We start from the raw sequence: 25,088 nt of genomic DNA on the forward strand, positions 1-25,088 counted from the left end.
GTCAGTGGGTAGTCACCTATATGTAGTATATATTGGTCATGTATACGATGTATGTGTTTTTATATATTCATCAATAACTTATGCAATTCTATGATCTAGTGATAATTTTAGTTACCTATCACTCAAAATTGTTACAAACTGATAACTGATTCATGAGTTAAACCCTATTTATATATTGGATATTTGCATTAGAACAAGTAATCTATTTGGAATCTCAGCCTTGAGTGACAACTTTCAGAAAGTGCTTCACGTCCAACTATTTGGATGAATAAAGTGGATTGGAAAGTAAGTTTCCCCACTTCTCAAGACTATCCAACTTTTCTGTTTTTGACTGGTTCAGTTTTCTCTCTTAAGGAGACAGACACTTCCCAACCTCATATATATTGCATGCGACTATAATTGTTATAACTACCCATCTCACCAAACATTTCAGATTTTTTGCCAAACACTAGGAAATCAATTATTTCCTAGAAAGTAGCTTCTTTAGAAACTTTTGCTTTCAAAAATCACTTTGTTCCTTTCAATTCCTATCAACAAACATGCCCTTAGCTAGTTCTAAACTTGTCAAGGAAAATATCCTTAATTTGTTAGCTTGACTGTTAATGCAAAAACTCTGTTGAATAATGAAAGCAGGTCCTTTTATAAATTTAAAATGCATTAAGACCAAATAAAGATTAATAATGAGACATTTAGGGTAAGGGCAGCTTGTTTCCAAGAAATACATGTGAAAGAGAATACCAGCTGCCATATATAAACTATTTAGGTCTCTCTCTTTTCTGTGTTTTGCTAATCGAACCAAATGTTACTTATAAATTGAAATGGCTCAGCTTGTATGGCACTATATATTTTCTCAGACCAGATATTTGCAGAACATCTGAAGATGCATGACACGGTTCCCCTGATTTCTACATCTTACTTCTGTTCTTGAAAGTTGAAACTACCTTGCAGCTTTTCCCACTCAATTACATTTAGTCTCGTGGAATTCTTTAGACCTTACTAGAAAGTGCGATATGCTGACCTGTATCTTTGGCCTAGCTCATTGTACATGAAACGCAACACAGAGCATGATCCGCCTTATTGGAGAGGCCCCATTTGGATAAACATGAACTACATGATTCTTTCTGCACTGCATCACTATGCGCAAGGTACACATTTACTGTAACACCTAACTAATAAAGGGAATAGTGGATTTTTCATGCAAGTATGCAAATATATTGTTGCTCTGACAATTTCTATTCTGCAGAGGATGGACCATACAAGCTCAGGGCACTCACACTATATGACGAGCTTAGATCAAATTTGATCAGGTATCTCCTTTTCTTGTTCATCTTGTATGAGAAAACCAAAGAATAAGAACTAGTGTCCAAGAGAGAGGGAAGCCAGTACTATTATTTATTGGTTGCCACATTATAACAGGAACATCGCAAGGAACTACCACGAAAGCGGATTCTTGTGGGAAAACTATGATCAGAAGAACAAGGGGAAGGGCAAAGGTCAACGGCCATTTACCGGTTGGACATCTCTTGTTGTTTTGATAATGGCAGAGGCTTATCCAAGCTTACATAGATAAACTCTTCCTCACACATCAAAGAGATTGGCTGCCTGGATTACAGATGACAGCTCCTAGACACCGCCGGAGTCAAGGTCAAGCATATTCTGCTTGGCTTTGAAATGCTATTTATTCATAGAGGCTAACTGCAATATTCAGGACTAACAGCTCTATCCATGATGTATGTTCTTGCTTGGCCTTTCTGATGATTCATTCCTATCTTATATGTCTGGAAATAGTGTCCAGTTTCCCCGGAACAGCCTATTTATGTTTAGTATTTGCTAGCAGTAAAATTCTTTTGCGACAATTTTATGAGATGGGTTTGCATTATTTCTATTTGATCTGAGTTTAGGTTGATTTGAATCAAAATGAGCACTTTGTTAGTCATTTGAAGCACTTTATTAGAAATCTGAAACAAACTTTGGATGTTTTACTAGGATTTAAGAGAGACAAGTTAGAGATTACAAAAAACTTATCTGGGCAGCTTGTACCTAAAACAAAAGCTCCCGTTCACCTGTAGAATATAAATAGGTTTTTTTTTCCTAAATAAACTTCTTTATTTTGGTATAGTAACTAAAAAATGAGGAAAAAAAATCTATGAGCTTCTCATCCTCCCTATTGGAGGAAGATAGTGAAGATGCATGATGCATAGTGCATGTAGGTGGCAATAAGGAAAAAAATCTATTTCACTAAAGGAAAAATCTTTTATATATATATATATATACTTTTCTTATAGTGATAGAGTGAAGGATGCATCTTTTTCACTAAAGAGTGTAGCTCCTCTTTACGTAGAACTGGGAGATTCTTTTATTATAATCTTTTATATTTCCTTTATTGTAATCTCACTACAACATACTCCACATGCTTTTCACAAATAAAAAAGAACATACTTCACGTGAGTTTACGTGATATATCTGTAAGCATCTTGTATACCGACAATAACCACCATGCACGTAGTAGTGTCAGTTTTTATGACTAAATAAATTGATTCGTGTTAGATTTCCCTCAATTTAGCACGTAATTCACAAATTACCTACTGGTGTTCGACTCATTCATTTAATAACTAAGCTAAACACGAGCTAAAATTTAAGCTAAACACGAAGGTTTTTTTTTTTTTTTTTTTTTTTTTTTTGGAGAAGAAAGGATTAATTCGATAAGAGCCTTGAAGGAAATGGTTCTTTCTCCATATCATGGCAAGCAATATCTCTTAACATTGTTTTGATGGAAGAAGAAGCCTTCGAGAACCTCTTTACTGGACTCATTAATTCCTTTCTTTGAAAGATTAGCCTTTGTATGCAGCTTTTCCAAGGGAGCTTGGAGACTTGTGAGCAATTTTTTTTTTCTTTTTTGACTTTCAAGCCATCCTACTTTCTAAGCAACCCTGAGAGACTTGTTGGCTTATAACTAGAGGAGCTCGCAGCCTTTATCAACCAATAGACGAGTTTTTGACCAAACTAGACCACTTTTTTTATTTTATTTTTATCAAAATAATTATTATCAAATAGGGTTTAGTTTATTGTAGTCCTAATAAAAACGCTAATCAGTTCAGCATTTTTATTATTAGACTTTTTTTCCTTAACTGCTGAAATATTAAATTAAATAAATATATATATATATATAACATAAAATACTAAATTAATCAGCATTTTAGGACCAGACGAAAACGTTGAACTAATTAGCATTTTTGCTTAGAGATAAAATACTGATTAGTTCAGCGTTTTTATTAGGACTATAGTAAATTAGACTTCATTTGATAATAAATTTTATGAGTAATCTATTCCGGTAAAAATAAATTGAAACGGGACTAGTTTGGACATTTGGAAAAGCTGCTACAACCCATTGTGTGCTCAGGAACCAGGGCATCCCAACAATCTAAGCCTAGCAGTCACTGTGGACTTGTTGAGCTAATTGGCCACCTATCTTGTTGTAGGATATGTCTATCTTGAGTTAGGAGTGCTGGACTATCTATACCTCACCTTTTTAAGTCAGAGTGCAGACCGTGTATGCAATCTACAGCTTTGTGGACAAAAACCTCAATGTTTTGGGGCAATTCTTCCTTTAGTGTAAAACTAGATGTGCTCCTCTATATAAGAAATGGGTTGAGCTTCACCATATTGTAAACTACTCATATGTGAGCCGAGAGCTTGTTGGTAATAGAATAGTACGTTATGTGTATTTTGGCTGCTTATTTCTTTTACTTTACTTCGGTTGTGTTCACTTGTAGAATAAGAGTAGAATAGGTATAACTATTCTAATTTTTTTATATTAGAAGAGAATAGCTAATACTAATATAAGCTATTTATATATTTATAAGGAGTAATAATTATATTTAATGTGGCATAACGTTGAAATATGAAAGTATTGAAAATTGGTGATGGAGGATAATACCTTGCACTCGAGTGTGCGGGGGTAATACTCCGCACTATACGGGTATGCGAGGCTGCTTTGAAGATGAGAAAGATAGGAGATAGCAACTGTAGCTGATATGATTAGTAATTATGTGTTGTCATCTCAAAAGATAAAATAGTAATCTTGAGTTATTAATAAATAATTTTTAGAAAGTTGTATAGAATAAAATAAGAGAGAATATTGAATTAGTATATTAGAATAAAGTAAGATGTTGTTTAGTTATTATACCAAAATAAGAAGGCTTATTCTAGAATAAGTCTATTCTTATTCCACAAGTGAACTGAGACTTCATTTTTTTTTTCTTCTTCTCCTCATTTCCTCCATATTTCTCTATCCAAATTGCAAGCTCCATAGCTTTCATTTCTCTTCTTCTTCTTAATCTCTCTTTTTTTTTCCTTCAATCTCTCTCTTTCATGTACTCTAAATCATTCGTAAACTTAAATTTTTTTCATGCATATACCCTTTATAGGTACTACGATAGTTGATGAGATCATAGTGTCACTTTGTTTCTTTCTCCATAGGAGGTACAATGTAATTTAGTCTTAAGCTGATACGTTCAACAGTTTATTTTTATTTAGGGGTTTAGTTTAAAATAATATATTGATTAATTTAAAAGCTTAAAGAACATTTTAGCGTTTTAAGTTGGGCAGTAGAACATTTGGTTTGATAAATAAGTCTGTGACGAAGCCTAGTTTGGTAAATTATTCAGATACACAAGCGAAAAAGAGAATAATTAATTTAAAACCACTCCCATCTATCTCCCCCCGTCCCACGATGAGATCGGAGCAAGAGCGCTACTCCTCCTCCTCCTCCAATGGCGTCTCACCGATCTCTTCTCATCTCTATCTTAATCTCTCTCCTCCTTCTAATCCCCTTCTCTCTCGTCGTCTCCACCTTCGACTTCCGTTCTCGACTCCTCTCATTCTCCCTGCCCTTCCCCTCCCCTCCTCCCTGCTCCTCCTCCGCAGCCTCTGCCGGAATGAGGCGATCGCCGCCTCTCAAGGTGTTCATGTATGACCTCCCCCGCCGTTTCAACCTAGACATGCTCGACTCTGCCGGCGAGAGGGGTCCAGCGGCCGGAGGTAGGTTCCCGGCGTGGCCGCCGGGGACGGGGATAAAGAGGCAGCACAGCGTCGAGTATTGGATGATGGCGTCGCTTGTAGGGAGTGGTGAGAAGGAAGAGGAGGAGGAGGAGGGGAAGGAGGTCGTCAGGGTTTGGGATGGGGAGAAGGCGGAGGTGTTCTTCGTGCCGTTCTTCTCGTCGCTTAGTTTTAATGTGCATGGGAGGAATATGACGGATCCTGATACGGAGATCGATCGGCAGCTTCAGGTGCGTTGTGATTTTAATGGGAAAAAAAAGTGTTTCTTTTCGAAGAATTTTGAGTTGATTATTCCGTGAATTACTGGAGAATCCGAGATTTTTTAATCAACAAACGATAGAGAATACTTTATTCTTGAATCTTAGTGAGATATGGTAGGATAGTGTTTATAATTGAGGGAGATATTAAAAAAATAATAATCCAACTTGCTAATTAATGATCGAGATTTGAATTGCATAGTGATTTAAGATTTCTTTAAAGTAACAGTAAGTATTAGAACGGGTTAAGAGTGAGCCTTGCGAGGACATCTTATACGTATATTTCACTAAAGCCGTAAGAAAATGGACTAGGTTTTCAACTTCTGTATTTGGGGAGGCGGCAGATTCCGGTGATGGATTTGGGGAGACGGCGGATTCTCTGGTGACATCACCTTAATCCACTTCATGGTGAAGGATATTTTAATTCACAAAAGACAATGCATTTGAAAAGCTATCACTTTCATTGTTTAAATATATGAGATCAATAGGAGGGGCTACAAAAAGAGAGGAATGAATGTTACTTTTCTGTCATTAAGGGAATGAATTTCAAGAAATAGTTTATTGGTGGATGACTTGCAAAATAATAAGCTACCCTCATTTATTTAAAGGTTGCAAGTGTTACCTTGAAAAAATAAAACTTGAACCGTGGATATCTTACACACCAACCTTTCCCTCCAGCTCTGCTACCCAAATGAACCCTCACCTACTTGAGCATGGATTAATGTTTATTCTCAAATATGTGAGTAGGTTGTAGTTAGTGGAAGAGCGATGTACTTTGATGAGCTCGTTCAGATGTTCATCATTGCAAGGGTGCCTGGTAGATCATCTTCTGATATCATTAGCAAAAACAAAAAAATTTGATTTTGTAGTTGACAATCGGTATCAGGTTGCATTTAGATAGTATTCCTTTTGCCACGTTTTATCATAGGATTTAAGGGAGATAGTGCATCAAACTTTTTAGCAAGGGCCAACTTGATCTTCTTCGGCAGGGGATCTCGGATGAGGGAACCGTAGGAGAGCCACCAACTCCAACTATCGTCCATGTACAACCCATACTAGATCTGACCAATTCTGCAATTTGGATAGAAATGAAATTGTGATGCTGAGATCTTAGGTAGAAACAGGTGATATTCTAGTAGGTAAGTTGCTTTCTTTGCTTGCGAGAATTTATAGTCTTATACTAAAGATTTTTTAGTAGTCTAATGTTCGTATTTTAATTATTCGCTCACTTTCTGTTGGATTGGACCATTTTGGTAAATGACCAGCTATAGAGTGGCTTTTGGAAAAGAAAGATATGAGAATGTGATCCTTGAAGATGAAGGGTAAAGGAAAATATTAGATATGAATTCTTTTGCGCCTTGGTTGAATGAAGGGAATACTTTCTGTTAGGTTTTCCTTAGGTAAATGCTGATATTACTAATGGAAATCTCCATATCTATTTCCTCTTTTGAAGTTTAAGGTTTCTAATAATGATGGATTGGAGATTTGGTAATAGGAAACTAGGAACAATACACATAGTGTATGTAATCTATCCCTTTATCAAACACTTGATTGGGGTTTGTTCTAAGATTAATACTAACATAATTATGGATTATGGAGCTTCCTTACATCTTAAAATGTATTTTTAGGTGCGGCAAATTTGTCTGCAAATTTATATGTGGTCCCTCTAGACTCCCTATCGACATCTGGATGGCACTCTACAACAAGTTGCCTGGTGATGTTTGAGTGAGCTTCTTTTGAAGGTAGGTTTCAACAAATAATGATGGTTTATGTGAAGAGATTATGAAAGGTTGCTCAATATCTTCCATTATTCTTTTGATAGGTTTCTTTGAGGGAGAAGTTAGTGTGGAGGATCTTGAGTTTATGACTTTATGTGCAGCATAAGTTAATCTGGAAGCTAGAGTTATTTTAGTCAATATTTTTGTGGTATTATCTTTCTTGAAATTCTAACATCTTCATCTTTATTTTTATTTTTATTTTGGTTATACTAAACAGAAATAGATGATAGCTTATTTGAGTGATCGTACTATTGTTAACTTAGCAGCACTTGATATGCATAAGGCAGTGTATGTAAGAACTATGGTAGTACCCCTGCAAAGAAGTGTTTAGGTAGCGGTAGAGATAAAACAATTAAACAAGGATATTATTTGCCATTTAGCTTAATGTGAGTTGTGGTTGCTTGGCCCATCAACTTTTTTCTGTACCACTACTTTAGTAGCACCGCCCAATCTAGTATTCAGTTTTTACCTTCAAACATTTTCTATTTTTCTGGTTTTTTGCATTTGTTAAAATGTTGTTATGATCCTTATATATCCAATTGAATTTCTAGTGCCATCTGTGCCCTCCTTTATTCTGTACGTGTAGTGCCTTGGCTGCCAGTATGCTGTAGGCTGCAGCAACCTTTATTAGCTTCTCCTATTGCTTTTTATGTGATTAACCGATTATCTTCTTTTTTTTTCTTTTTTCCTTTTCTTCTATTTGTAGTAGCAAGGCTTTTCATGATTGTAGAGCCCAAAGGCTGCACCTAGTTTTTCCTGTGATATAGTTTTCCCTTGAAAGATGAGACTTTGAAATATATTTGTCAGCCTATATACTCCTTAGCATATGCCTTCTCTGAAATGTGCAAATAATATCCTACTTTCCTCAATCTGATTCTTTATTCTGTTTTTTGAGGATGAACATGTGCTATATTCTATCCTATATTTCAAATGCATGTAAGGCAGGTTGCAAGATCAGTATAGCAGAAAAGTACAATAATCTTCTAAATATTCCTGAATCCAGGGATCATATAGAGTTCAACAGTGTTTTTTCTTTGTTTTTTGTACAGGACAGATCCAAGAGGTCCAATTTTGTGTCCTCTTCTGCATTAGTTCCATTCTCTTATTGATTATTATTATCAAGTAGAGGTTCAAAGAAAAATTACATCTGGAAACTCAAAAAGAGTTTTTATGTATTTCTTAGTTGGGCAACCTGAAGGCATGGTCTTCAAATGCTTTAATGGAAATGCTTATCATGCATTGTCAATTTCATGGTTGCAGGTTGACCTTCTCGACATTTTGAGGAAATCGAAATACTGGCAACGGTCAGCTGGCCGTGACCATGTGATTCCCATCCATCACCCAAATGCTTTTAGATTTTTGCGGGATCTTGTGAATGCTTCTATTCTTGTGGTTTCAGATTTTGCGCGATATCCCAGGAATGTTTCTTTCCTAAGAAAAGATGTTGTTGCTCCATATGTTCACGTTGTTGATTCCTTTTTGGATGACAATCCTCCTGACCCATTTGAATCTCGTTCTACGCTTCTCTTCTTTCGAGGTCGTACAGTCAGGAAAGATGTATGATGTTGTATCTTGTCATTGTGTATATAGTATATGAATATAGTATGTGTACACCACTGATCTGGTCCACTATTTTTGCAGGAAGGAATTGTCCGTTTAAAACTAGCAAAGATGTTAAAAGTCTATGATGATGTGCACTTTGAGGATAGCCTTGCTACTGGCCAAGGCATAAAAGCAGTATGTTGGCAATTATAATTTTTCTTCTCCTTCTTTAGTACATGGTTCGATTAGATTGATGCATTTCATACATGGTTTGGTATAATGTGGTTGCTCAGAGGCTCATTCAGTAGACATCTAAGTATATTGCTTTGTAATGTCTTGTATGAGCACTTCAAAAAAAAATTTTAATATATTTTAGATTGTGTTATGGGATTTAATCTGTTTGATCAGTTATCTGGTTCAATACAAATGTTTAACACTTACCTTCTTGTTTGATAGGAGAACATATGTATTAGATGATACAATCATGTTATGTTTGTTAGATGTCTGCATCACCTTTCTTTATGAGAGAGCAGCTTAGGTATCCCCTTGACCTGTGCTTTGAATACGCACTGAGTTAGTGCTTAGATGACCTCCCACTAGCAGCAGTTTGGCATCTTAGTTAGTATATTTATTTTCTGTCTGTGCTTTTGCTCTTACATGTTTCTTATTATTCGTCTTCTGAGTTTTGCCTATAGAAATAGACAAGGTAATGATCCTGCCAGAAATTTGCCAGTGTTTACTTGTTTATGTGCCTACTCATGTTATGCAGCAGCTTTTTTTCCTATGTGCCAGAGTTGGATCGATTTTCCTATTACGCAACAACGTTATATGACTGAATTGTCCACCAGTTTTGCAAATATGTTCTATTTTTAATCCGAACTTCTATCTTTTCCTTTTTTCCTATTTCAATCATCATCATGCATATTTGTAACACTATATGCACTATTAGAAGCACAATAATATCTCAAAGTTTGATCTCACCAGTCCACAGAAGGCATGCGATCATCCAAGTTTTGTCTTCATCCAGCTGGGGACACTCCCTCCTCATGCCGCCTATTTGATGCCATCGTCAGCCATTGTGTCCCTGTGATCGTGAGCGACAAAATTGAGCTCCCTTTTGAAGACGAGATCGATTACACGGACTTCTCACTCTTCTTCTCAGTCCAAGAAGCTCTGCAGCCTGATTACTTGGTCACGCAGCTGAGGCAGATCAGCAAAGAGAGGTGGATTGAGATGTGGAGAACATTAAAGAATGTCTCTCACCTCTACGAGTTCCAGCATCCCCCCAAAAGTGGCGATGCAGTGAACATGATATGGCGACAGGTGAGGCATAAGCTCCCTGCAGCCAATCTTGCAGTTCACAGGATTAAGAGGCTAAAAATTCCTGACTGGTGGGGATGAAGCTGATAATTGTGTGCATATTAGCCCTTGGAATCATGGCTTTTGGTGGATACGAATTATGGAGCTTCGGCTGGCCATTCTGGGTGGCAAGAGGACATGATCAAATGCCAGTTTAGTGGTTCGACTGCGATTTTAGGTTACTGATGCGCAGTCAAGATATTACTTCCTACACCCAATTTTCCTTCATATTTGTTACCTTCATGCTGATTCTTTTTCCTGTATCAAAGGGAGAAAATAAGTATAAATGAAGCAGCTATTGACAGTGTATATACTATGTAATCAGCAACACTTAATCGGATATTCTATTAGATTCATTTCTTTTGCCCGTCGACAGAACATTTTGAAATGTAAAACTGTGCATAAAATCATCCAGTCTGTACTACCAATCCTGCCTCTTTCTAGGTAAATGAAAGAAACTTTAAAATCTACCTGCAATTCTTGGGAGAATGGTTGGTGCTTGAACCCAATTGCACTGCACATTGCATGCTAAATGAATATATAAATAAACCAAAACTAAAGATGAAAATTATAAAAAATAAAATTAGGCAATCTATCTTCATCTGGATATCTACCAGAATTGTGCATAAAAATAGAAGGCAATTTAGCCATAGTTCATAGGTTTGTATGTAGTTTAGCCTTAAGTTTATATTCATATTAATAAAATAATAGGTATTATAAATATGAGGTAACTCGTGAACCCCAAAAAAACTAGCTTCGATACCAATTAAAGATTGTGCCAATGTTAAAACATGATACATATAGTTGCCACTATCTGATTTGTGATTACTCAAACTCATAATAAAATTCTATTTCTCCTTTTCCTCTAAAAATAAACTACTATATCCACTTATTTGACATTCTATATGATAATTTATACCCACTTAGATAACTTGATTAAATAGGGGAGAATTAGCAACCATATAATTCTGGCCCCAAGACCTATTCCAACCATACATTTCATAAATTCATTAGAGATTAATTAAGAGGAAGAAGAGAAAGTAAAAGTAATATGAAGATGGAGCTTGGTATTAGGAGAGAGTAATCAATAGTTGATGGAGATTAGAATGGAGACAAGTCAGGAAGAGATTGAGAGTTTGAGAACGAGTGTAATTGATAGAAGGGAAAAATTGACAAAGATTGGGAGGAAGGGAAATATAAATGTTCCCTTCCTACCAATTTTAGACAGAAAAACAAATTATTTCCACCAACAAAAGTGTTAATTTGAAGCATTTAGACAGTTCAAAAGCTTTAATGTCACGGATTTTTAACACCATGTTATAGTTCAATGGATCTAAGTATAATTTACATTAAATTCAATTAGGACTATCCAATAAGTAAAAAAATATATTAAAGAACAAGAATATAGGGGCAAGATCAATTGATAATATCTATCCCATTTTTTTGCCAATGTGAAAAACTCCCAAATATTTTTAGTTCATCTAGACGTACAATAGGCTCCACCCGCCCAAACTCGGCCCGAACTCGCCCAGTTTTAATTAGGCTAAGCCTGGCCTAAGCCCAATTTAGGCCCGACTTGACTCGAGCCCAAGATGGTAGTGAGCGGCATGGGTTAAACCTTTGCTTGCTCGGCCAAGCCTGAAAGTCTGATCTACTACTCTCATCTATAGCCCAATCCATAATGCATGCATATTCCTATAATTTTTTTAGTAGTAAACTATATATTAATATATACGTATATTTCTATGAAAGATAACTAAAATATATTTATATAAGTCTATTAAACTCGGCCCAAAAAATATAATATTTCTTATATTTAACTCCTAACCCAAGCTGAATATTTAATAGGCTAGTGGGCGGTAATGGGTTAAAATATTCTAGTCTGGCCCGAATTTGTCCGGCCCGAGTGATTGGTAGGTCGGGCCATAAATAAATATTTAAGCCCGGTTGGTCCGAAAAATCCGGCCCGGCTCACCTAATGATCACGTCTTCATCGTTACATAATGTGACGGAGATAGGGCAAGAATAACTTGATCAAACGCATGCTTGCGGGGAGAATTAATATTAGAAACACTTTGAATTTAAACAGTCAATTATTCCTGTGGGGGTGTGGAAAGCTCTATTTTGTTTTTGTTTACATATTGCATAGAAGTCAAAGACTTTGGGGGAAGCTCTGGCTTAGAAGAATATCCTAAGATGACCATCTTTATAAACAAATTTTTGTCCTGAGTTTTTTAAACCTTTATATTTTATTTTTAATACCTTAAAAATATACTGAGTTAACTTGCACCTATTTCATTAATTGTCAAAGAAATTAAAAAAAAAATCTTAAATACCTTCCCCTTCTATTTTTACCTTAACATTTAAAATCTTTCTATTCTACATTTACAGTTAAATTTAATTCATCTATGAAGGTAATTTTAAGATATTAAAAGCAACATGGGGGGGTCAAATAAAATATACCTATGGATAATAACAAAGATAGTGTTTTTTTCTTCATAAATTTCCCTTTATATGGTAAGTGCTTTCTTTTTATTTATTATCTTGGGAAAGAAAAAGAAGAAGAAAATATGTGCTATGAAATAAAAAAAGGCAACCAAAAGGGTGACAACATATTAAGTTCCAAAGTACAATTGTTATGCTTAATAAATAATCAACTTCGTGCTATGTTGGCATCCTAAAGAATCTTTGACAAGGGTAGTGATTTATAATACAAATTAAATAATTACCAATTAATATAATTAATAATTTATTGGTAATTATAATTAATAATTTATCTTATAACTTTGTTAGTATTTTAAATAAAAAAAACTAAATGCACGACATAAACCTAATTTGGTATTAAAATTTGGCAGGATACTTAATTTTGCCAAATACACCACAAGACATTTATCCCCCCCTTCTTATCGACATTTGCATTTTATTCTATTATATATTCAATGTACTCAATGTACTCAAATGGTGGCTAAGGATAGAGTTTTTGACCAACCCATCTCTGATCTAATTTATTTATTTTTAAATAGAATTAATAAATAGGTCTAATTTACTATAACTATAATAAAAATACTGAATTGATCAACATTTTATTTCTATGCAAAAATGCTGTTTGGTCCTAAAACGCTAACTAATTCAATATTATATATATATATATATAAATTCTTTAACTTTAGTTTTTTAGCAATTAAAAAATATTACCTAGCGATAAAAATGCTAAGCTGATCAGCATTTTTGTAAGAGCTACGATGAATTAGACCCTATTTGACAATGAGTTTGAGGGACAATCTATTTGGGTAAACAAATAAAATGAAAAACAAATCTAGTTTGATCAAATATATGCCAATAATGCCTTAAGCATCAATTACATTACATAGTTTATATATATATATATATATATTTCTAACCCTTTTGGTTGAAAGTTAGGTTATAATATGGAGGTCTACACCTACTTTTGTTCATCTTCAATTAAGGCAACTCAAGGCTTTCTTCTGGAGTATAACTAATAATATCCTAGGATGGCCATCTTTGTCAAGCAATTCTATGTTCATGTAGAAAATAGACATGAGCTTTCACACATGGGAAATGGAGGAGAAAAAAAAAGAGAGGAAAAGAAAAAAAAAATAGAAGAAGACTTTTAAAAAATATTCGGATATGAATTCGGATATGAGTTAAAAATATGAATACAGATACAGGTCAGATATAATTTTTCAGATATGGATACGAATATTAGATATCCGTTTAACCGTATATCTAATAAATACTTCACAATTTTTAATTTACTTATTTAAATAGTAAATATTGATATTGTTACTTGTGTTCTATATTTTACTAAATTCATATATATTTGATATGCAAAAAATTATTCTTTCTAAAAATCTTAATATTTTATATTAATTATCTCAAAAAAAAAAATATCATAATTCATTTAAAACTCAATTTACATTGGATTAAGACTCAATCTTTTATTTAAATATTTAAAAATTACTGGTATCATGGTCTTAAAAAAAAAAAAAAATATATATATATATATATATATATATTGCATGAAGATGAATATCAAATGATTTTTTTTATAGAAAACTGATTAACTTCAAAAACATCTAAAATTGAGACATGAGAGGAGAAAATTAATAAATGTTTATATATGAAGCATGACGTCTGTTTACCACTGTAAACATAATTGTAATATTTGTGAATTTTATCAAAAAAAAAAAAAAAAAACCCTTCAATTTTTTAGGCATTAAAAGTAAAATATATCTATAGTAGAGTGTTTAATTATAATAAAAGTAAAATATAGGGTCTTTTTGATAAATTTGTCCAAAAAAATTGACCCAATGTGAACGCTTCTATTCAATGTCGAGAGAGAGAAGAAAAAATAAATAAATATATGAATTGAGGGGAAGTCTCAACTTTGTGTAGAGTGTATCGATAAAATGCTAAAGGCGTATATAGGAGGAGAGTCGAAGGCACTTTCAAATACTCGAATCCCTCCGACGAAGACGACGACATTGCTCCGAAGACTTAGACTTTTCCTTCCCGCCTGCTTCCAAACCCTATAACTGATCCTATTCCTCCTCCTCTTTCTCCCCTGCACCTACCCGAAACCTTAGCTACTACCAGCTCCGGCCATGGCGACGGCGACGCCGAGGGCGGACGGACAGGAGAAGGTGATGGCGGCGGCGCAGCACATCGTCAAGAGCCTCGCTACCTCCAAGAACGCGGCTGACGACATGATCCGCATCCTCTCCGGCTTCGACAACCGCCTTTCCTCTATCTCCGACCTCTTCTCGCCCCCTCCTCCCTCCTCCGTCGATCAGAGCGGAGATTCCACCACCGCTGCAGTTGAAGTCTCCGTCGACTCCGTCTCTGAAGCAGGGGAGGATAGGGAGATCGAGATCTTGGGGGATATCGAGATCGAGGAGGGGATCGCGGAAGCCGAAGCTATTCTTGAGGATGCCGAGAAGGTTGTGCTGCAGTGGGATGACTCCTCTGACTCCCTCATCTGGGATTCCTCCCCTTCCGCCGCCGGCGACTACCTCTCCGCCGTCGACGAGCTCATTTCCTTCTCCGCCTCCTCCTCTTCTCTCCTTGGCCGCGCCGAGACGGCTCTCCAGATCTCCATGACTCGCCTCGAGGATGAGTTCCGCCACCTCCTCCTTCGCGGTGCTGTCCCTCTCGCTTTTGACGACCTCCATGGCTCCCTCCGCCGCCTCTCCCTCTCCTCCTTTCCCTCAGACAATGACGATTCCAGCACCTCCATCGAGGTGGAGCACCATGATCACTTGCCCAACTGCGAAGACCACGCTCGGATCTCCCTCGACCGGATCTCCTCCGATCTGATCCATCCTGAGGTGGTCGCAGAGCTCGCGGCGATCGCAGACCGCATGATCGGTGCTGGCTACGGCCAGGAGCTGTGCCAGGTTTATGTCAATGTCCGCCGCGACGCCCTCCTGGAATCCCTCGCCGCTCTCGGTGTTGACAAGTTGAGCATCGACGAGGTGCAGAGAATCGAGTGGGGCGCCCTTGACGTCAAGATGAAGAAATGGATTCAAGCATTGAAGGTTGTCGTTTGTGGAGTCCTCTCTGGTGAGCGGCGCATCTGCGATCAGATCTTTGCTGCTTCCAATGAGCTGAAAGAGGAGTGCTTTGCGGAGGCCACAAAAGGTTGTGTTCTTCAGCTGCTAAATTTTGGAGATGCCATTACCATCGTGCAGCGGTCATCGGAGAAGCTTTTCCGGATGCTTGGCATGTATGAGGCTCTTGCAGATGTAGCCACCGAACTTGAGGCATTGTTTGTTGGTGAGGCAAAGGAGTTCATCATGGAGGAGGCGAATGGAATTCTTTTGAGGTTGGGGGATGCGATAAGGGGCACGATTACTGAATTTGGGAATGCAGTTCAGGGGGAGAGTTCCCGTAAGCCATTGCAAGGCGGTGAGATCCACCCTCTGACTCGGTATGTGATGAATTATATCGGATTACTTGCTGATTATAGCAGCTCTCTTAATTTTCTTCTTTGTGATTATGTGACTGATGGAGATTGTTCTACTGGGGGTGCAAGTATAACTCCTTTGGCTTATTGTGTGCTTAAGTTGATCACATATCTAGAGGTTAAGATAGAGGAAAAATCTAAACTTTATGAAGATGGAGGAATGCAGTATATATTTTTGATGAATAATATATTATACATAGTCCAGAAGGTTAAGGATTCAGAGCTGAAGACATTCTTGGGAGATAACTGGATTCGAAAGCGTCGTGGCCAAATCCGGCAGTATGCAACGAGCTATCTTAGAGCTTCATGGACCAAGGTATTATCCTTTTTGAGGGATGATGGACTGGGAGGGAATGGGAGCTCCTCTAGCGCCTCAAAGACTATTCTAAAAGAAAGGTTCAAGAATTTTAATTTGGCTTTCGAAGAAATATATAGGACTCAGACAACTTGGAAGGTTCCAGATCCTCAACTTAGAGAAGAATTGAAGATATCATTATCAGAAATGGTAATTCCTGCTTATCGATCATTTGTGGGGCGATTCCGTGGTCAATTAGAGGGTGGACGGCATTCAACAAAGTATATCAAGTACACTCCAGATGATTTAGAGAACCATGTATCAGATTTGTTTGAAGGGTTGCAGGGGTTGCCGAACATTCCAAGGAGAAAACTTAGCTTGTGATCTACGGTGCTGATCAAGGTGAGTACCATTTCGTGTTGAAACTTCCATGTGGAATTCATACTGTGTAAGCTTTATGCTATTGGTTTTATTGTTGTTTGCTTGGTCATACAACAATCTTCGATGCTTGTAATTTTGATGTACTATTTACAGTTAGTCCTCCACGCTGTAGTTTTTTCTCGATCTCTTTTCTGTCTATCATTAAACTATTTGTACAGTCACCAAAGCTAGTGCATGCAGTTCAGTTAACTTGAGTGTTTCTGAAGATTCATTGAATCGTTTTTCTTTAATGCGCGAGTTTTTGCAGTTCCATAGTCAACATGCACTTCGCAAAGTAGTTGCTGAAAGAGTGCTGTCTTTTGAAGCTTTCACCCACTAGTTTTCTTTTTTAACATGTGTACCACTATTATATTGTTCTATAAGATGTGTTTTTCTGTGACTTCAATATTGTAATTTTGACAAATGTTGAGCAGAATAACTTCTTTTATTTTCTTCCTATTTCTTTTGGTGTGTCATATAGGGATACATTTCATGTATGGATATAATACTTTTAAGATAGTCCACTTGAACAAGGTTCTCAGTCATTTTGGGTATATGAAAATTTGTTTGAGGACTTGCACGACCTAACAGAAACATCTATTGGCCAGATATTGTGCATTATCTTTCTTTTACATAGATGTTTTCAGTCAAGTCAATGTTCTTATTATGTAGTCTAAATTTGATGTTTTGTTTTGAAGAACGAACTAATAATTATTATCAATGTCATACCTAAGGATTGGCTAGCAAGACACATATTGCAGCATGTGACTTGCAAAGCTAGTATGCCGCTAGATCACTGAGAATACGTTTAGAGCCAATTCTAAAAGGAACTCAATTGATTTCATTTGGAAAAGAATTCTACTAGTTGGAAAGTAATGAAACTGAAATAAAATCTATCTAATCTTGCTGTTTGGAATTAGATTAGAATTCATTTCATTATATTCTCTTTTCCTATTTTACCCATGAGAGTCAATAAGAATGTAATAGATTATGAGTTAATTTTGAGATTTGGAAAGATTAACTTAAGCGGCAGATGAATTCCTTCCAAATCTGACCTCAAATCATTGAATTTTGTTACATACACTAAGATCCAACCCAAATCCATTAAAACCAATTTAAATTTCATCACTTAATAGTTCCAAACAACGAATTAGGTGAAATTAGAATTCCAAATCAATTGAATTCCACTGATTTGGTGATTCCAAATATGGTGTGAATGGTTTTAATTACCCAGAGAACAATATGTACTTATGAATACATATCTAGTGCCTTAAAGTAGGTTTTCACGTAATTTGAGGTCTTGGCTTCAGTTTTAGTTTCGGCTTGGTTAAAAAATGAAACATTTTGGTTAGTTTTGATTCTAGTTTCATTGTATTGGTTTCGGGCTTCTATTGAAAAATAGTCTTATTTATTTATTTTTTCAATGCATCACATAAAACTTAATAGCTTTTAAGCAATGAGGCTAATATTGAGTTAGATACTAGTTTGATTCAAGTTAAATCCAACTTACAATTGAAAAACTGTTTTGGACCAGAGAAGACCGAAATGCAAAACATTTCGGTTCAAACCATGGGTTTTAGGGGTTAAATTGAAATTGTTAGCGCTAGATGTAGGTGTAATACACAAGATTTCAAATATCAATATAAGTATTGATTGTTGGGAAAAATAGAAAATTTTGTATATAACGTCTTGCTTTATAATGTAATTGTGGTTTACACCTATATTTTTACTATTTGTAAATTGAGTTTTATGATTAGTGAATATGTGCAGAAAACATATTGGAGGTAGATTTGAATTAACACTGTAAAAATATTATGTTAAGTAGAGATATATTATTTCTAAAATGTCATTATTTTTAAAATGCCATTATTTCTTGAATAACTAAAATGCTCTTAATATAACTTGGTTGAGGGTATTTTTATAATTTTTTTAGTATAATTAACTTAACTCAGATATTTAGTTAAGTTTAACTAACTCAAATATTTAGTTAAGTTTAACTAACTAACCTAATAATAGGTTATTTTCTGCTATTCGTATTAGATAGAAGCTAATCTATCTAGTGTAGTTCCTGTTGCCTCTACGGGAATTAGTCGCTTGCTTGAGACCAAGCATCATTCGGTAAACCCGAATTTGCAAAGTCCAGTTTCTTCAGAAAGGTGTGCTGGGGACGATTCCAAGTCCATCTTATGTAATCTCTATCAATAGGCAAGGCTTTGTTCTTGTTTTAGTTGTTGGATATGAAGTTGGAGGCGCTGCAAAAGTTTAGACAATGAAGCCAGAAGTGTCATGTATTGGTTAGTTTTCTATTCATGTCAGAGTTGAATTATGCAAGAATGTTTCCTTGGATTTTGAAGGTTGAAATCTGTCTTTTTCATGGGATAGATGAATTGACAACAAGAAACTCTCTAGGCTTGTATAGTTGATATTAAACAACTTTGATGACAAGTATAGGACATGCATATTAACTTCGCAATCAGGAATAACGACATTAGCTCAATCTATATCCAAAATGAAAGAATCATTACTGATGCAAAACTGGTTGAATTGGAAAGTGACAAGATAGCCTCCAGTTACAAGGGGCCAAATTAGCTTCAGAAATAAGATTCAAAGAAAAGTTTACAAAAATAAGCAGAAAAAAGGGGAAGGGGAGAGGAGAAACTTACAATGAGGAAATACAGAAGGCAAGAAAGGAGAAAAAAAAGAAAGTACAAGGCATTGTATTTTCTTGGTTTATCAAACCATTGTGTTCTTAGGAAGTGGGAAAACTCCATCAAAGAAATCTCCAAAGTAACCGTGTGGCTCATGAACCAGCCTAGAGATTATGTCTCTGAGTGTGATCACTCCCTCCAGATTCTCCTCCTCATTAACAACATAAATCCTCTGCTTCTCTTTGGCATCCAGACTCAAAATGATGTCCTTGATTGTGTCATTTCTCTTACAGGTGATGATGCTCATTAGCATAGGTGAGTCATCTTGGTGTTCCAAGTTATTTTTAACAGCCATTATGAAGTCTTTTGCAGTGATTGATCTACAAATACACAATATTTCTACTCTTGTGATAGATTCAAATCAAACTTAAACTAAAGTGTGTAGATTCTGTAAACAATAATCTATTTAAGCGAGGACATCATTATTCTCTCACAAATTAGCAAATGTGATTGTCATGAAATAGTTTGTAGTTACTCTTTGATCAGAAAACAACACGAACTAAACCAGCATGTAAAGTTTATCTATGCTGACCTGTGATCTTTATATATGTTAGAAGCAGTTAAAAGATATTGAACATCTCTGATGCTTATGCTTCCTATTGCCTTCTTTCCACTGACATCTACAACTGGTATTCCACCAATTCCTCTTTTCCTCATCTGTTGGAAGGCCTTTAGAACTGGTTCATCCTCACTAACCTGCAGTACAACATTGAGAGGGATCACAATTCAATTTGCATTGCTGAAAGAGCTTTTACCTTCATTGGTAAAGAACATATGGTACAACATTAATCAAGGGAATTCAGGTTTTGGCTACCAACTCTATGAGAATATGACCACACCTTGACAAGTTTATTTGGCCTCATGATAGGAAGACCCAATTCAGAGAGTTTCTTTGTTCCCCAATCTTCAAACCAGTGAAGTCCAACACATTCTGCCAACATGTGGACTACAGCAGACTGTGTAATGATGTTACTGATCTTCTCTTCACCTAAGTCAACCACAGGAAGGCTCTTCATTCTATACTTGGATAAGAGTAATAACATAGTTAGAAATGAATCAGAGTTCTGCACTGCAAGAAATGGTGCCCAGCGAAAGGACCCTGAGATATCCTTGACCTGTTCAAGATCATGAATGGGTAGAAAAAGAGTAGGTATCAAGATTAGAATGAACAAAATTGAACTTCTTTCTCATACTTCCAGAATAGATGTGGAACCTTTGTTTCCTTGTAGAAGTCTGAAGAAGTGAGAGTCTCAAAGAAGCTTCCACCCATTGAGACTGCTGCTTCATCCATTAATTCTGGGCATCCAACAGTGGTGCCTCCATAGTTATTTCCTTCAGAAATGGCAACATTGCCATCCATTATTGCTGCTGTTGTCTCCAGCGTGACCGTACCAAGCTTAGCTGCTAATTCATTTGCACCTACCTCTGCCGTTGCAGCAGATCCAGTCATATTGTTATGAGCTGCGACTTCTGACTAGAAAAGGAAATGGACTCAATAAATTTCTTGTTAGTCATATTGTATGTGATATCAAGTAGATTTAGATAACCTCTGTTGGCTTCCTATCTATAATGGCAACATAATTTCGGCCACTGAGGATTACTAAGTTTTGTCTGACACTAATTTTCTTTCAGAAGTTAATTTTATTTTCTCGGTGTTGTAGAAAAAACAGTAGCAAATACGTAGCGTGGGAGTTCTTATTTTACTGTATAAATAGAAATTCCATGAGTCATATACTCGTATCAAAATGACATATTTATTGAGCATGATTTCATGCTTAGTTTCAAAAAATTCAGCTGATAAATGTAGGATGATTTTCTTTTACAGGTGATCATTAATGAATTATCTCTAATCTTATTATCAAGGAAACAGGAGCGGTTGGTTCATTATTTTTGCATGTTAACAATGTGTTAAGGAAGAAACACTTAATATCAAGTGCAATGATACTTGCATGCCTATCTTTCTTTGAGAGAAGTTTATATATATGCCTTTATGTCTTCACATGACATGAATTTCATTGTGATATTGTAAAGTCTAGGAGAGAATCTCATTATTGAGATAAGAGGTCAAGATCAATATCAGGTTAGATGATCATGTTTTTCCCCTTGGCCATTTTCAATGACTTAAACTTTCAGACCAGTATATAGTTTCTTGATCTAAAATTAGATCCTTGTACTAAATGCTTCATATCTTGATTCTAGAAAACATTGTCATCTAATATATTGAACTTTCATTATCAGTATACCATTTATGATAGAGTTATCAGTTATTTATGTGTACCTTTTGCATCATTGCCATTTCCTGATCAGTTGTTGATTGATTCAATATGTAAACAATTCAAACTTCACCTTCTTTTCTTCTCCTTATTTTAATGCCTCTGTAATTTTAATATTATGGTGGAGATTGACTGGAACATGACAACAAATGTCTATAGTAGATGCTTGTAAGTTGGCAGTTGGTACTTGGTAACTTGGTATTTCTTCAGAATTCTTTCAAAAGGTATGTAATCATGAGAATTGTTGTAGATATATAAATTCAAAAATCTAGATAATATAAGTATTTCATGAGCATTAGAGATATTCCCATAAGACCTCTTTACCATTGTGCTTTGGTATAAGAAAAAAAAAATGCCCTCTGCCTGATGATATCACTACACATGAAGAAAACTTCTGGCAAACAAATGCAGCAAATCATCAGAGTTAGCATTTGAGACCTGATGCAGCAGCCACACTACAATTCCAGCGAATTCCACAATGCCAATGTATCTATCAATCCAGGTAGCATTCTCCGCCGCCTCGATGTTCCTCACCAGCGCGCTAAGGATCTTGTGCTTGGATAAAGTTTCAACAGCATCAGCCAGAGTAGAATCTGAAGGTATCTCTACTACTGCAACCAAGTTCTCCAAAGAAAAAATTACCATCTTCATTGATGAATTCAAAACGAGAGAAAAAAAAGTCTGAAGAGACCTTGTGAGGAAGGTGCAGGTGGGAAGGAGGAGACAGGGATGCTCTGAAAGCAGGAGTTGAGCTTCTCTGTAGGGCTGAGCTGTGGTTCTTGGATGTCCCACAAGTCCTCGACTCGTAACCCTAACTCCGCCTCCGGACTCGACCTCGCGGTTCCCGGCGGGCTATCCATTGCCAACTATGTATGTTCTTCTTCTATTTCCTCTCCTCTTTTACTCTTACTCTATTTTCTTTTTGTTTTCAACCATAACTACTAATAACTGTCAACGGATCTCAGGCATGCCCTTGTAACGAATGGGAAGGAAGAGAAGTAATAGGAAGTGGACAAGTGGATTGAAGCCCGGGAATGCCAACATAAGCCTCTCCCTAAAATAGCAGTGGAAGTTCGACAAGCTATGTTTTTATTCACACAAACCCCATGCACGCACGCACGTACGTATATTGCACGTAGACCAATTCATCACACGCTTGATGTAGTAGCAGGCTTATGATCCATTTGGGCCACACACGTACGTAGTTATACCCCTTAATCAATTATAGTCCACCAGCAATTATCCACAGTCCCTTAAACCCTAAAAATAAGGAAGAGAGAGAGGAGAGAGAGAGAGAGAGAGAGAGAGAGAGAGAGAGAGAGCTCGGGGAGCTTCAATGGTTTTCCAATGTGGAACTAACTGGAAGAGAGAGAAGGGGAATTTACAGTTTTACCCCTGAACCCAGATAATTTAGCTCCTTTCTTCGAGAAACTTAAATAGTCTATACTACTTAACTTGGTTTATGAATCATGCCATTTCTCATAATTACTGGATTCCTATATCTACTTTCTTCTCGAGAACAATTAATTTTCACATTACCAGTAAATTGGGTCATAATGTGCACACAAAATCAATATTTTCTTGTTAGAGCAATGATTCGATATTAACCAATTAGTTATTAAAAATAATTTTCATCCATTAATAAATTGAAGGGTATATAAGACATTTTACATATGTGACTAGATTAATTAATAAAAAAATTAGAATTTAAATATTTTCTTATTGTTTATCTTAGGAATAGGAGTATCAACTTTTACCAATTTATTATCATTTTTATTTTTTATAAGAAAATTGAATAGCTAAAGAGAGAAATAAAATATGACTCGTTTATCTTTACAATTTGTAAAAGTGATTAGTACTTTCAGTTCCTTTCGATTAATTGTATTTAGTATTATTTAATCTTAACCGTTCGATTAGGAGAGATAAATTAATAGTTCTTATTAAATCATTTGCCTTCTTATTATTCTTTGCAAACCATCCAAACTATTTTTGTTGTCTAGATGAGAATTCATAGATAGTAAATAGGAAATCTACGCATACTTATACCATAATAATCGAGTGTCATATAACTGATTTTAGTTAGTTTTGCAGAGTGATCGTGCAAAATCAAAAAGTATTTTATTCATGCTAATAACCCAATAAGTTTTATATATATTCAGGTACAGATGATGCACAGAAGCTGTGGCTATAACTTCAATTTTTCAAAATCGTGATTCCATTTTTCAATAGAGAAAAGCACTCTCAATTTATTTACTTCAAACTTTTAAACTATCTACTAATCTCATGTGAATTCTGGTTTCTTCTCAGTTGCACATATATGATGTTAGTGTGTAATGAATCAACTTTAGAGTCTACTTAATCTTTTTTTTTCTTTTTTTTTTTCTTTTTTGAAAGCGGTCCGTAGACTTCTAATATTCATTTGAATTCAAATTACATTCCAGTTCAATTGGTGGCTCAGTCCATATTCTAGATTTACAATCGTAAGAGGTTAGACTGGCTATCCTATGAGCCGCCCTATTGTTTGTGTGGCTTGTGAAGCAGACCTTAGCCTTAGGGTAGTTTAACATCCACCGTTTGTATTCTAGCATCATCGGGCGTATGGACCAATCCACATTGTTCATACTCTCGTTTGCAGCTTTTACCACACTTAGTGAATCACTGAAGATCCAGCTATCCTCAAGCGATAAAAGTCTTTCCATCATCTTCGTACCTTCCAACAAGGCTAGGAATCACCGGCTGACATATAAATCAGTTCGGATTCAATTCATATTTGCTGTAAAGGTAACTCTGAATAATGAAGAGCAGGAGACAAGAGTGCAAAAAGATAAGTTATCGGTGTTCATCAGCATAAGTAAATATTTATCTTTATCAGTGAAAATAAAATTTATCTGATGGGTTTATATTTATAGTAGCTTCTTCTGTTAAGCATATCAAGTCCCATAAAATACTATAAATTCTTATTGGTTGCTTAATTAGTTAAAACATGTTTGTTTGTTCGTTCAGTTTTCTTGTATCCATTTGGGAAAACAAAGAACAACTTTGGTTAGTTTGGTTATCCATCGCGAGAATATCTAAAGCCTTATTCGATTTATACATGGATAATTTTATACACATCTCTTAAATATAAATTATATACGTCTATAATTATACTTATATTTATTGTTTAGTTGTAAAACTTAATAATTACCTTAAGTGAGTAAAACGTGCATAATTAGTTAAAATATGTTTGTTTGTTCCTTTAGTTTTCTTGTGTCCATTTAGAATATTAAAAAAATAACGAAGAACAACATTTATTAGTTAGTTATCCATCACAGAGAATATATCAAGCCGGCCACCTAGAAGACTCATAAATATCATTTATTTTCAATTGATTTGTAAATCTAAGAGTGTAATTCTCATACTGCTCGAGCTG

The 25,088-nt window shown here is 35.7% G+C and overlaps 4 protein-coding genes across 6 annotated transcripts in view; 3 read left to right on the plus strand and 1 right to left on the minus strand.

Annotated features, from left to right (window-relative positions):
- LOC140792154 (mannosyl-oligosaccharide glucosidase GCS1) overlaps positions 1-1,885 on the plus strand; it is a 52,907-nt gene extending 51,022 nt beyond the window's left edge. The window contains exons 20-22 of the mRNA XM_073142993.1: positions 1,036-1,145; positions 1,244-1,307; positions 1,417-1,885. Of these exons, the coding sequence (XP_072999094.1) occupies positions 1,036-1,145; positions 1,244-1,307; positions 1,417-1,570 (328 nt within the window). The 3' untranslated portion in view covers positions 1,571-1,885. The remainder of the gene's footprint in view (positions 1-1,035; positions 1,146-1,243; positions 1,308-1,416) is intronic.
- A 2,818-nt stretch (positions 1,886-4,703) lies between these two features.
- On the plus strand, positions 4,704-10,361 carry LOC140792155 (probable arabinosyltransferase ARAD1). Its single transcript, XM_073142994.1, has 4 exons — positions 4,704-5,288; positions 8,354-8,650; positions 8,735-8,830; positions 9,620-10,361. The coding sequence occupies exons 1-4, from the start codon at positions 4,773-4,775 to the stop codon at positions 10,034-10,036; spliced, it is 1,326 nt and encodes a 441-aa protein (XP_072999095.1). The 5' UTR covers positions 4,704-4,772; the 3' UTR covers positions 10,037-10,361.
- Positions 10,362-14,394: 4,033 nt separating this feature from the next.
- Positions 14,395-23,107, plus strand: LOC140792926 (exocyst complex component EXO70A1-like). 3 transcript variants are annotated; one of them, XR_012109844.1, is made up of 3 exons: positions 14,395-16,677; positions 22,088-22,546; positions 22,642-23,107. XR_012109844.1 is itself a non-coding variant. In XM_073144170.1 (2 exons), the coding sequence occupies exon 1, from the start codon at positions 14,620-14,622 to the stop codon at positions 16,657-16,659; it is 2,040 nt and encodes a 679-aa protein (XP_073000271.1). In that variant the 5' UTR covers positions 14,395-14,619; the 3' UTR covers positions 16,660-16,677; positions 21,229-22,023. The 3 variants fall into 3 exon arrangements, 2 of the variants coding, with proteins under 2 accessions (XP_073000271.1, XP_073000273.1); XM_073144170.1 differs by lacking the exons at positions 22,088-22,546; positions 22,642-23,107 and adding an exon at positions 21,229-22,023; XM_073144172.1 differs by lacking the exons at positions 22,088-22,546; positions 22,642-23,107 and adding an exon at positions 16,964-17,068.
- On the minus strand, positions 19,429-22,536 carry LOC140792838 (SNF1-related protein kinase regulatory subunit gamma-1-like). The gene is made up of 6 exons (XM_073144058.1): positions 22,368-22,536; positions 22,115-22,287; positions 20,617-20,877; positions 20,243-20,518; positions 19,936-20,099; positions 19,429-19,723 (listed from the first exon to the last, which is right to left on the minus strand). The coding sequence occupies exons 1-6, from the start codon at positions 22,534-22,536 to the stop codon at positions 19,429-19,431; spliced, it is 1,338 nt and encodes a 445-aa protein (XP_073000159.1).
- Positions 23,108-25,088: the final 1,981 nt, after the last annotated feature.

Source organism: Typha latifolia, chromosome 7, assembly GCF_019914945.1.
Source record: "Typha latifolia isolate L0001 chromosome 7, TyphaL0001v2, whole genome shotgun sequence".
Lineage (NCBI taxonomy): Eukaryota > Viridiplantae > Streptophyta > Magnoliopsida > Poales > Typhaceae > Typha > Typha latifolia.

What these genes read in the sequence shown, in the direction of transcription:
- LOC140792926 (XM_073144170.1), top strand. Translation starts at nt 14,620, where the DNA reads ATGGCGACGGCGACGCCGAGGGCGGACGGACAGGAGAAGGTGATGGCG.
- LOC140792838 (XM_073144058.1), bottom strand. Translation starts at nt 22,536, where the DNA reads ATGGATAGCCCGCCGGGAACCGCGAGGTCGAGTCCGGAGGCGGAGTTA. An exon ending in ACTTCTACAAGGAAACAAAG is followed by an intron (nt 20,519 to 20,616) that starts GTTCCACATCTA and finishes GATCTTGAACAG; the next exon opens with GTCAAGGATATCTCAGGGTC. An exon ending in AACATATATAAAGATCACAG is followed by an intron (nt 19,724 to 19,935) that starts GTCAGCATAGAT and finishes GTGTATTTGTAG; the next exon opens with ATCAATCACTGCAAAAGACT.
- LOC140792155 (XM_073142994.1), top strand. Translation starts at nt 4,773, where the DNA reads ATGGCGTCTCACCGATCTCTTCTCATCTCTATCTTAATCTCTCTCCTC. An exon ending in AGATCGATCGGCAGCTTCAG is followed by an intron (nt 5,289 to 8,353) that starts GTGCGTTGTGAT and finishes TCATGGTTGCAG; the next exon opens with GTTGACCTTCTCGACATTTT. An exon ending in GTCGTACAGTCAGGAAAGAT is followed by an intron (nt 8,651 to 8,734) that starts GTATGATGTTGT and finishes CTATTTTTGCAG; the next exon opens with GAAGGAATTGTCCGTTTAAA.